The sequence below is a fragment of the Schistocerca piceifrons genome, chromosome 3 (genome assembly GCF_021461385.2).
Source record: "Schistocerca piceifrons isolate TAMUIC-IGC-003096 chromosome 3, iqSchPice1.1, whole genome shotgun sequence".
Lineage (NCBI taxonomy): Eukaryota > Metazoa > Arthropoda > Insecta > Orthoptera > Acrididae > Schistocerca > Schistocerca piceifrons.
Window position 1 is genome coordinate 427,453,937 of NC_060140.1, and position 13,661 is coordinate 427,467,597.

The 13,661-nt window shown below is 38.7% G+C and overlaps 1 protein-coding gene across 1 annotated transcript in view; it reads left to right on the forward strand.

Annotated features, from left to right (window-relative positions):
* The window catches only part of LOC124789800 (vascular endothelial growth factor A-A-like), a 75,974-nt gene extending 71,936 nt beyond the window's left edge, over positions 1-4,038 (forward strand). Inside the window, exon 6 of the mRNA XM_047257278.1 lies at positions 3,607-4,038. Within this exon, the coding sequence (XP_047113234.1) occupies positions 3,607-3,714 (108 nt within the window). The 3' untranslated portion in view covers positions 3,715-4,038. The remainder of the gene's footprint in view (positions 1-3,606) is intronic.
* Positions 4,039-13,661: the final 9,623 nt, after the last annotated feature.

The following is a 13,661-nucleotide window of genomic DNA, read 5'->3' on the forward strand; positions in this document are numbered from 1 at the left end:
GTTGGTGGTGGTAACGGGCATGGAGGCCACTGTCTTGTGTGCCCTGTGACTGAGGCTGGCGGTGGCATTGAGGGAGAGATCAGCATGTGATGCCACACTTTTTATTTGGGGCCAGATGGCAAGCCAGCCAGATGTTATACAGGAAGCCATAGGAGATCTTGTGGGACTCGGTCAGGCTTTGTAAATGGCACAGGAACGGGGAGCTTTGCCGGCCCTCTCACTGCTTCAGGGAAAGGACCAGATTGGGATGCATTTAGGAGGACTTGAGTTGCCTTATGAGGTGGCGCCCAAGTGTCTTGTAGTGGTGGGCAGTTGCAGGTAACAAAATGACATCGGGGACCTCCATTGCGTATGTCGGCTTGAACTGTTGTGAAATGGGTGCCATCAAGGTGAAGCTGGAGCCAATGAAGATGGCCTCTACCATAGAAAACCACAGATGAGGGTCCTAGGGATTGAAGGGTGGTGGGTGAACCATGCCACAGCCAGACAAAGTGGTGGTGGTGGGAAGGGTCTTGGTTGTCGGAGTGGTGAGACTAGGTGGGATGGCGTTGGCAGCAGATGCAGAGGCCAGTGTGGGCATCTATCTGTCTGGATCAGTGCTGGTAGCTGGGCTGCCCCGACTTTCATGGACAAGTCAATGTTGCAGTGTTGCACTTCTGTACAGGGCTATTACAAATGATTGAAGCGATTTCATAAATTCACTGTAGCTCCATTCATTGACATATGGTCACGACACAGTACAGATACGTAGAAAAACTCCTAAAGTTTTGTTCAGCTGAAGCCGCACTTCTGGTTTCTGCCGCCAGAGCGCTCGAGAGCGCAGTGAGACAAAATGGCGACAGGAGCCGAGAAAGCGTATGTCGTGCTTGAAATGCACTCACATCAGTCAGTCATAACAGTGCAATGACACTTCAGGATGAAATTCAACAAAGATCCACCAACTGATAACTCCATTCGGCGATGGTATGCGCAGTTTAAAGCTTCTGGATGCCTCTGTAAGGGGAAACCAATGGGTTGGCCTGCAGTGAGTGAAGAAACGGTTGAACGCATCCGGGCATGTTTCACGCGTAGCTCGCGGAAGTCGATGAATAAAGCAAGCAGGGAACTAAATGTACCACAGCTGACGGTTTGGAAAATCTTACGGAAAAGGCTAAAGCAGAAGCTTTACCGTTTACAATTGCTACAAGTCCTGACACCCGATGACAAAGTCAAACGCTTTGAATTTTTGGCGCGGTTGCAACAGCTCACGGAAGAGGATGCGTTCAGTGCGAAACTTGTTTTCAGTGATGAAGCAACATTTTTTATTAATGGTGAAGTGAACAGACACAATGTGCAAATCTGGGCGGTAGAGAATTCTCACGCATTCGTGCAGCAAATTCGCAATTCACCAAAAGTTAACGTGTTTTGTGCAATCTCACGGTTTAAAGTTTACGGCCCCTTTTTCTTCTGCGATAAAAACGTTATACAGGACATGTGTATCTGGACATACTGGAAAATTGGGTCATGCCACAACTGGAGACCGACAGCGCCGACTTCATCTTTCAAGAGGATGGTGCTACACCGCACTTCCATCATGATGTTCGGCATTTCTTAAACAGGAGATTGGAAAACCGATGGATCGGTCGTGGTGGAGATCATGATCAGCAATTGATGTCATGGCCTCCACGCTCTCCCGACTTAACCCCATGCGATTTCTTTCTGTGGGGTTATGTGAAAGATTCAGTGTTTAAACCTCCTCTACCAAGAAACGTGCCAGAACTGCGAGCTCGCATCAACGATGCTTTCGAACTCATTGATGGGGACATGCTGCGCCGAATGTGGGAGGAACTTGATTATCGGCTTGATGTCTGCCGAATCACTAAAGGCACACATATCGAACATTTGTGAATGCCTAAAAAAACTTTTTGAGTTTTTGTATGTGTGTGCAAAGCATTGTGAAAATATCTCAAATAATAAAGTTATTGTACAGCTGTGAAACTTCAATCATTTGTAATAACCCTGTAAGTAGTGCGGTTAGTTGACAACAACATCAGAGGGTGCTGGAGTGGCAACTGTTGGTGGCAAGGTTTTTGTCAGGTCAGTGGCAGAGGCCATGGTCATTAGGTGGCACAGTGGCAAACACATGAAATGCACAAAAGTGAGATAGCTTGTGGTGCAAAGCACAAATTATGGCCCATGGCATGAAACAGTTCATCACATGAAGTACAAAATAGTAGCCCAGTACTACAGAGTTTGTAGCACCGAAACAGAGGTTGCTCATGAAGTGTGAGTGTGAGAACAGGTCTGGACACAAGCCTAATGGGGCAGCTAGGACCAAGGCAGCCAGCAACATCGCCAAATTTGAAAACTGAGTCATCCGAGTTTATTGTCATGTCACCATTGTAGGAATGTGTCCCTATCTGACTTAATTAAATAATCACAGAAAATCAGTTACAGCTGAGGACATGAGAATAGGTACATTGGTGATGGTTTAATAAATAATGTTCAAAAGAGATGTGTGACAAAGCACAGGTTCATTCAACTAACTAAATTACTCCAGGGACCACAGAAACAGTCTCAAAACGTAATAGTTCTTAGTGAAAGTCACTTGCTGATATGATAACATTTAATAAAATAATGGCACCAAGACGCACAGTATTAATAGCATCCTTAGTGGTGATGCATCCACAAAATAAACATTTTACATATGTTGCTAAGAGTTTGGGACACAGAAGAAAGTCACTAACTGGTCACTGAGCATTCTTCAGCAGAAACACAATTTTTTTCCAACATGATGTGCTGTACTGATAGTGTCTCTCATGGGAGAAATGGCCTGGGCAAGGTTCAGAGGAATGGAAGACACTTCTTACATGAAGCTTGGGATCTTAAATCTCAGCTAGTACCTGCGAGGACACATGCTCTTGATAGTGGGAGGAAATGTCTTTTGGTGCCATGAACTGCTTTACATACTGAGCCAAGTTGCATGTGTAGAGAAAGTGTGGCATGGGAAAGCCTGAGTACTTTGCAATGAGGATCTCGGATAAGAATTTTTTGACCACTTTATGTGTCTGTCATGGTGTGTGTGCAGGACTGAACTCTGATATTGTCACCGTGAAGGGAGGATGAGAACTGAAAGTGAGGTTAGGCTGATGGAAGCTTAGATAGGTGCAAAACTATCGTCTTGGTGCTGGTAGCCAGTGACTGTAATAGATGAGTGTTCAGTCTCATGATCTCTCTTCATCCAATATTGTTCACAGCAAATCAAAGTAATCTCTACTTGATAATTCATTGTCTAATAATTAATTGCTTCATCATGAGTTCACATTTCAGTAAATTAAAGTGATTTAAATAGAAATTTTGTGTTTGTGTTTTGATTAACCAATAATTAAACTTACTGTAATTATAAAACTGTCTCAGATGCAGCCTAAGATAAAGACAAACTGATAATGTGTATTATTATTATTATTATTGTAAACTAATTGAGACATTCAAATTATTGTGCGGTGTCATGAACATAATATGTGGAACATGCAACTAATTAACTTTTAAATTAGCAGTATGTTGATCTATTCCTTATGTTGATATGAATGGGCAGTATTAATGCTTTATATCACTCCACGGTTTCAGGAATACAGTGCAAGTGACTGTCAGTGTAACTGCATTAATGGCAGGAAGCCTGAAGACTGTATTAAGCCAAAGGACATGTGGAATATGGATAAATGTGAATGTGAATGAATAAACAATGAAGAGTCTTTAAACTGACAGCTCTTAGTTTACAGAAAACATAAGTTTGTTTACCCAACTAAGTTTGTCTGTCTACTCTACAACTTTTTGTTTTAGCTGCTTGTAAAATATTGAGTACTTAGTAACAAAGTAAATAATAATCCTTGAGGCATAAGCTGTGTTAAGCTATAAATTAAAACATATGTTTTAAATACTGAGCATAATATGGAGATTTTATATCACATAACAAACTATATTATTCTGAATACTTTTATGTACAATGAAAAGCAATTTAATGAGCGATTCTAAAGTCATGAAATATATTTTTCCTCCTGATTTGTTGCTTTGTGATTAATTATGTAACAAAGTTTCTTACTTATATGGGATTTCAACCATACAAGTCATATAACCATTTCTGTAACGATTAGTACATACCATATTACAGAAAATACATGAATAGAAAAAAATTGCATTCTAGCTGCATGCTTGCAGAATGCTTATTAAAAAGTCATACTCATTTTTTAAACAAGGGTGCTTTAAACAAATGTGCAATAAAGTATTACAGCTTCGACTGCTGGTACGTGTTCCAGATGTGAAGGCAGCTTTTGACTGTGTGACAACAGTTTTTAACTGTTAACTGTAAAGGAGAGATGTATCACAGGATTTGGAAAACCTAGCAACGTACAACAAATTGTCAAGATGAAATTTAGGTTTGGAAAAAAATTGCAACAGAGATATATCAAGAGATATGAAAGTTTCACAACAATGGTCTCAACTACCAACAGTCTCACTATCTCTCTATCCTCAACAGCAGTCCATTCAGGAATATTATGATAAAAAATGATAATTTGGCTATACTGGTAGCTGTATAGGCAAAGGAAATAAACTGATAGCGCTAGTTAATGGAAGTATATGAATTTGAAAGTGCCATATCATCTCAGAAATTTGCAACATACGTTGTATATGAATTAAGTCCTCCATGAACCATGGATTTGCTGAGATGGGTTGGCTTGCATGCCTCAACAATATAGGAGCGATACCATAGGTGGAACCACAGTGAGGGGTATCAGTAGCTACCCTCCCTGTTTACCTTTCCCTGTTGCTTCATAACCTGGATTGTGAGTAACTGAATCCACTTTCCCTTCTTCCCTTTTTCCCTTTTTTCCCCTCTCTCCTCCCTGATGAAAGAACAAAGTTCCGAAAGCTAGGAATGTAAATTTTCTGTTCTGTTTTGTGTATCTATCGGCTGTACTGAGCTGAGGTAAGTACTGGCCAGCCCCTCTATCTCTTTGTTAGTATTTGTTTCACATCTTTATATGAGATTTTCCATTAATCATTCTTAAATTTTTTGGTTGTTGATCTCCATTTCAGGAACTTGGAGTTATTTTATTTTCTATCTGAAACTGTATAATGTTAGTTTTCGTAAATTTATGTCAGGCTTTTGCTGTGAACCATTTGTATCCAGCATTGTGGAGTTGGGACCCTTGATCACACTACTCTTATCATCCACAAACATGACTATTTTTGCTCTGTCTTTAATTGTAACTGGTAGATCATTAATGTAGATCAGGAAAATTGGTGGCCCAAGGTTCAAGCCCTGGGGGGGGGGGGGGGGAGGGGGACTCTGCATTTTATATTTTCCCAGTCTGAGTTTACTCTTACACCTTCCTCCATGAAGAGAATTCTTTGCTTCCTGTCGTGTAGATTAGATTCTGGCTACGTCAAAATTTCGTCTTTGATGCCATAGTGTGGAAGCTTTTTTTTTTTTTTTAGCAGTGTGTTGTGATCTACACAGTTGAAAGCTTTAGCAAGGTCACAAAAGATCCCCACTGGATACCTTCTAATTCATCTAGAGTTTCATCTGTTAGGCTAAATATAACTTTCTCTGTGGAGAATCCCTCTGAAAGCCAAACTGTGTAGATGATAGTAAGCCATTTTGTGTCATATGGCCATAAATCCTATCATAAACTACTCTCTCAAACACCTTTGAGAACATTTGGCAGCAAAGAGATGGGCTGATACTTGGGTAGTACATACCTTGAACCATTTTTGTGGATGGGCATCACTACTGCATGTTTCAGTCTGTCTGGAAATGTCCCAGTTTTCACTGACTGGCTACATAAATAGCATAATATGTTCTATATAAAGGTCTTTCTTTTTAGCACATAATAATTTTGATGCCAGCTATTATCCACTCTGTCCTTCCACAACATGTTGATTTCATTTTAATCTCTCTTTGGGGTAAGCAGACTTCAAAATGTTTCAGAAATAAGTCCACAAATGAATTGAATTTCTCACTCATTGCACTGCCTGGTGCACTTCCTCCCATTGGTCATGATGTAAAGCATTTCTAAACAAGCTAGTAGATTCCACATTTATTACTCTGACTTGTTTAACCTGGCTGTGATCATTTACAGTTTTTCTACTGATGAGTTTTAAGGTTGTCAATTGACCTTCGTGATCAGAAAAACCATTTGTTATGGCTTGTGTTTTTACATCACTGTAATTGTGATTTTTACATGATTGTAATTTATCAAGGTCTTGCTGTGTGCATATAGTTTTGTTGGGATTGAAACTGCCGGGAGTAGACTGAAAGCTGAAAACAATGATTCCAGTTGTTTATGAGTGTTACTATTTGAAAGAAAATTAATGTTAAAATGGCCACATACTACACATATTAAAATCCAACCACTGCCTATACCAGAAACTTACAGTACAAGAAAACTTCCACATACAGAAGACATTAGCAGAAGGAAATAGATTATAAAAGACTACACCACACTTTGCCACAACACACTTTTTAACACACACACACACACACACACACACACACACACACACACACACACACACAGACAGACAGAGAGAGAAGGGAGAAGATAAAAAAATCAAATTTGGCATAAAACTAACTTGAGAACAATTGAATGCCAATTGGGACTGTACACACACTGGTGGCTGAGCGGTTCTGGCGCTACAGTCTGGAACCACGTGGCCGCTACAGTCGCAGGTTCGAATCCTGCCTCGGGCATGGATGTGTGTGTTGTCCTTAGGTTAGTTAGGTTTAAGTAGTTCTAAGTTCTGGGGGACATATGACCTCAGGAGTTGAGTCCCATAGTGCTCAGAGCCATTTGAACTGTACACACAACAGCTGTATTAAAAGTTATCAATGTGTTTTGGTAAAGTTGAAAAATGTTATTTGCAAACACAATTCAAGAAAATACATGTAGTGTTTGTGTGTGCTTCTCAACAACTTATGGGAATGCAGATGAAAAAGGATTTTTGAAAGCTGGATGTAAGTAATCATAGTTATAGGGTAGATTGCAGTAAACCTGCACTAAGTTTTTGAAGTGACTCACATCAACTCAGGAGGTGACCACCAGGTGGAGGTTTGTCTTGTTGTAACTTATTGTTCCCTAGAAGTTTGACCCAGTTTGCTTCAGAGACGAGAAAATGAGATAAGTCTGTTTTTACTACTTACCACAGGCATCACTAGCACTATATTATTGAGGCATGATGACTCATTAGATAGGTTATAGATTACAAAAGGGTCTAAATGAGAGACCACCTCAAAAAAATTGAAAAAATTGGGATCTAAAACCAACTTCTGGAGAATTTTGGATGCCTCAGACAACATACTTCCATGGCACTTAAAACTGCAAATTTAAGCCTGAATTGAAACATTTTTTGATTACTGTATAAAAAAATTATAAAATATTAGCATTTTAATTTATTGACTGTGTGGGCATGATTATTATGCCCTAAATAGATCTGAAAACTATTTCAAATTGAATAATTTTCAAATTAAATTCTAGTTGATTCTTTCTGGAAATGTAAATAAACAGTATCACATATACATTTTTATTTAGTTTTCTTCACACATTAAAAATACATTTAAAACCCCAAAAAGAAAACCATGAGAAGTAAGAATAAAAAATATAAGTAGTTAAAAAGTCAGTAACTATAATTAAATGCTATTTCAAGAGTATAAAGTAAAATAATCTAACGAAGTTCATTCTACAGTGATTCAAATAAATTTTCTTCTGTTATCAAATTTGATCTAATTATTCTAGTAACATTTCTTAAATCTATTTTATCCAATAGCAACTTGTGCACACTGCAAACTGTTGTGTGACTGAGCTTCTGATGTATCACTGTTGAATACAGTTGGTTCTTCAGATGTCACAGAATAGTAAAATTGCGTTGGGCTTTTTGCCATAAGGCTGGGCACACAAGTGTAAGTCTTTCCAAGGCTTCAACATTAGCAAATAATTCTTGAACTTCTTTTTTCAGAGAATCCAAAAGTCTTTTGTGTCTTTCAGGCATTTTACATTGTATTGTATGTGAAAGAGTTCAAGTTCTGCTTGCAAAGAATGAACATCAATTTCTGGGTATGGAGCAACCACATCATCTCCTTTGTTCTCCAATGACACTTTTGCCGAGGAAACCTGTTTCTTAGAGCACAGTTGGTCAATTCAAGTTTTTTTATATCTAACCTCTTTGACAGCCATGTCAATGATTTCAAAATACTCCTGCATATAAAATTCTTCAAGCAACAGCAATTCATTTGGATCTGCACCGTCAGACAACTGCTTACGCTTTTTTCTTTGAAAGTTGTCACATGGTATCCGATTGTTACTATCTGCCTCCTGGCCACCCGCCTACAGGCTTACAGCAAAACCATGCAGATTTGCACTTATCTACCCCATCCTTCATCACTGATAGTCGTACCAACACACTGCATTAAAACTTGAAACATTGTTTCAGTGAATAATATAAGTGGATTTGATTTACTGGGATGTTGGTAAATCCTGCAAACTATTAATTTTTCCTGCACAAGAGCTCTTAGTATATGTAATTAGCTAATCTTGAATATATTTATTCAAAAGTGTCATTTTTTTGTCAACTAATACTTAAAAAATTGAAATTGCTTTTAAAAAAATATTCAGCAGGAGGGGGGGCAGGGGATATATGTTGACCCCCTCCCCCTAAAGCACATACACCCTGTCTCCTTTCCCGTGCTGACAGCCATACCATTTACATATAACTTTTCTGCTGTTTCACTTGAACATTTTTAATGTAGGGTTTGAAAAGAACTGACCAGCTATTCATTGACACTAATGCATTTGAGCTTCACTTTCACAAGGAAGTAATTGTTCCAGTTGGTCCCCAAAAGCAACATGGCACTTTTGTCAGAAAGGACGAAATTAGACGAGGTCCCACAGGTGTTTGTCGTAAATCTCCACGGCCCCAACAATGTGAAGACTCTCACACAGTCCACACGGTGCGAGATTATTTCACCTTAAGATATAATTCCACTGCCTAAAATAGAGATTTAGAGGAAAATTCTGAATAAGCATTGTAATCTGTGCTTCTAATGTCAATACCCAATAAATAACAAATGGAACAAGAATCCATGGGAAAAGAAAAGCTTGCTGCTGGGAACAAAAGACATGCCAAAGGAAGAAAAATGTGTGCTATAGAAACAAAATGACATGCACTAGATTTTACAGCAGCAGTGCCAGAAAAAGAGAAAACAGGTCAAGCAACTAGTTCATCCAGAGTCAGATTCAGACTTCTCAGCCCATAACAGTAGTTCAGATACAGATATGACTCGCTATTCGGTGAACAAGAGCCTGGGACTTAAGGAAGAATTTTGTCTCCAATAAAAGTTGTTCTCCATGATATGATACATCATCTCTAGACACTTTATGGGAAGACTTTGAAACTACTTGTATAAAACACATGGCAAAAATTGACACTTCACAGTGAGTATGCAAACACAACTCTTAGAAAAAATGGAACACTGCAAGCTGGGGTAAAATGTAACAATAAACTTTCCCAACATATCAAGACAATGAAAAATACCCAAAAATTCAAAATTGCTCCCAAAACTCATTTGCGATGTTTATGTTATTATACTGTAAGTGAATATCTGCTAGCACATATTAAATTGTTTCCCCATTCTTATTATGTATCTGAAATTGATTTGGTATCTATTGAATTGCATAATAGATTGTATTATTACTGTAAGATGTTCTGTTTCACTATTTTACTGTATTATATTACATACTTAGAATTATTTTACTGTAATTTATCATGTATTTAAAATTGCATATTTAAGTGTAAAATATGCCATGTTCTGTATCAGTGATTTGAAGAAATGGATGCTTAATACATAAATATAACTCTTTAAAACATAATCATTCATACATAAATTTCTAATAGAAATAAAAAACTACAAACTGGTGGAATGTGTCAGTAAATTGGCTGAGATACCCATTAAAGGGCTCTAACAGATTCCCACATTTTGAGCAAAAAATAAATGCATAGAAAAACAGTTCTTTGTATCACTGAGCAACAGGAGAAGCAACATTCTAGTAATTGCAATTCTTGGGCAGAGCAATGGTCATGGACTGGACCACAAAAACTGTGACTAACTTGTTTAAAGATCCAGACAAATGGAATGCAAGCAGTAGTATACAGAGGGCAAGGAAAAATGTTACAGATGAGCCATGGGAGCTAAAAGGTAATCTTGTATTAGATGGAACAAGTGTTCCAGATGAGGCCAGTTTACCATCTGCGGGTGCAATGATTGTTCCACACATCTGACTGAAGAAGGGAAATCTGACACATGTTGTGACTGCTCGTGGCTAAGTAGTCTTCCATCTGTACTTGAAGAGTTTTTAGTACCAGAGGCCATTAATGAGTATGCTCACATGACACCCTACACCACCATTGTCGACGCAGAAGCCACAGACTAAGAAAAACAAGCTAGTATGTGGTATAAAGTGCTACTCAAATTGTGGGGGGAAAAGCTGATAAACTGACTATTGGAAGCAAGCACCCATAACAGCGGAGCCATTCATATAAGGCTGAGAATCTTAGAGAGATCACAGTGTCATGCAGAAATACTCTCAGGTGCTCTTCAAAAGTATAGAATATATAGAAGTCAATGTTGATCTGTCCACAGAGGAAAATGTTGATCACATTAGACAGTTGTGAGAGCAAGTTTCTCGATGAGTCAGTGTCAGCAGCAGCTACTGATATCTCACTTGGACAGGGATGATTGCCTGTTGGATGACAGCAAGAATAAGGATGATCTACTAAATGCCTACATTATGATGGGAAGCTCAACGTGTGGGTATTTAACATCCACAGCCTGAGATGATGCATCTCTCAGTAGATCAGTTTATAGTAGTAGATGTATAAATAATTGTGGAGGTTGCAAATACCCAGCATTTTGTACATATTACATTTATGAGGTAATTTCAGGAGGTACATATCATCTCATGCTAAGACCATTGTGCAACAAGGAAGGCATTTTATCAGAAGATAGTGCATGTTTTGGGTTTTCTGCAGACACAGTTCCCCTGTGGTACAGTTATCAAGTGCATCACAGTGTGGGAGTGAAATGACATAGCAACTGGAAATGTATTCCAAACTTGAAGTATGCAGAAGACTACCATTATTTTGGGCAAGACAACTAAATTGCACACAAATTCTCTGTGAAATTCTGGCAGATTATGGACTAAATGAAATGCTGTATCCAGCCATACTGAAACAGAGCCAACAATTTGACCAAGGCAGCAGAGACGAGGGTAATGCTGATCAGGAAGGAAGGCTATTAACATCAACCACACATGAAAATCCCCAGGCAACTGAGGAACTGATTCACAGCAATCATAGACTATTGAATAATCAGGACAATGAGGTTCTCAAATGGCCCTTGTTACTAAGGAGCAGGCATCTGTCATTGCATAACGAAACGATTCGTAGAATGTCCTGACTGCTGTTTACACAGTCTTGGTGATCCCGTTGAAAAATAGTGTCATGTATCTGTGTTAATTTGAAGTGCAGTGCACTATTCAATAAAAGTTATGAGGCCTGCAACAATAATGTGTAATTTACTTTTTGAAGTCCTCTCATAGTAGTGATTGGCATGTATTTATTGTTGTATACATGGCAAAAACAATGTATTAGTATGGATGTGAAGAGATGAAATGTCAAGTGCATATGTAAGTCATGTGTAGCATTTATGATCCTAGTGAGCAATAGGTGGGTCAGATTACTATGAATCTTAACCTTCTGTACTAAAATTTGAAGTCATGCCAAGGAACAAGGTAATACTTTAGTGCTGATGCTCTGAACTAAGCCATGCTTTGATATCATGAGAGTTTCCCTAAAGTCACAGAATACAGACGTGTGTGGTTTATACCTGAAAAGAGTGTCCTGTTTGAGGACTGACTGACAGCTGAGCAACATTCCCTAGGTCCTGATTGGGAACCTGAAATATTTAAGATTGAGGGTTAAATGCCTTTCCATTTCAAACAAATGAGCCTGCAATTAAGATGCAGCTTTCTTGGTGGCTCAGGAATGCAGTGAATGGATACCTGGATGAATTCACAGATATTTTCGAGAAAATCTGGTATGCGAACCTGTAGGGAACTTACTAGGGGTAGTGGTTGGCACCATGACTTGAAACAGCATGAGACCACTGTGCAAACACAGTCGAGTTCAAATACACCACGTCGGCCACTGTCTAGGGATTTTTCGAAGAATGATCAAAAGCATTTGGTACCCTGTAACCAATGGTGTGTATTCCATGGATGCAATCTAAGCACTGCTTAACTAGCATAAACTGGAAACAATGCTGAAACTAATACAAACATTGAAGTTTAAAAGCATCATTACATGGTCTGACAAATGCAAAATTATACAATATTTCTGGATTAGCCCAGCTGATTTTTCACGATTGTCAGCAAAATTCATAAGTTCACATTCTCTGAGTTATGATTCAGGTAAGGACTGATATCTGAATTGGCTATACAAGCCGCATCTGGAGCTGTGTGAGGGGTGGCTAGGCAGGCTGCTACAACCAGCCACCAGCTGTGGACCTTAGTTGAGGTAATAACAACTGAAAGTTATAATTTATTTTCTAGGGCTCTAGGAAATGTACTCATGCATAAGACAAATGACTAATTACGTACAGGGTCTTAGGGGTATAAGTGCAGATATTGTGATCCCCTACCTTAATATATATTCACTGCAGTGTGTTAGTTGTTTTTCCTCGAGTAAAACAGTCTTCCTGCAAACACATCATATAATTTCATATCTGTTGTTTTCTACACGGTTGAAACTGCACCAGTAAGTGGACTCTGGCTGTCAGAATAGACTAACTGTTTTGTGCCCACGCGTCCACATTTCAGATATGGCCTGCTGCCCGGGGGAAAATAAACATTAATTGCTTGCTCTTGGCACATGTACTTGGAAGTACTAACCAATCTCAAAACATACTCCCCCTAATATCTGTAGTTACTAACTGCAAAATGAAGTAAATACTGTGCAATGTTGTTCACTACACCATCCTCCATCACCAATAATAATATCTGAATTTATACCCCTAACACCCTGTATATTTTTATGTTATCTCAATGCTATAAACAGCCTTAACAGTTTATAGTAAACAATGCGTAGGTGGGCTACAGTTGGCGGGAAGGTAAGCAACTGGGCCTGTGGTGTATTGTATCATTGAGAGACAAAAATCATGGAAATCAGAAGAGTGGGGTGCCAGTGTGAATGTTCGTCTACGCTGCACAACTTTGCTGCCTGCATTTTCCAAAAGGAGAAGAACATAATACGGATGGGTAGACCTACAATTGAATCATGCATCATAATCAGAAATCTTGAATATAGATTTCAACAACTTTACAACAAGAATGAGTGACTATCAGCATGTCTTAATAAGCAAAATCTGAACTAGCACAATTATGCTGAACACTTACTACTTTTCAGTGAGTGTGATGAAAAGTTGAAACATTATTTAATATAATCTTCTGTGTTTACAGATGTGTCAAATTTAATACAAAATGACTTGCCTGCCCAGATTTCAAACACATTCATGAATAAAATAAGAGAGGAGAAAAGAGAATCCAATTTTCCCTTGATTGTTCTGGATGAAG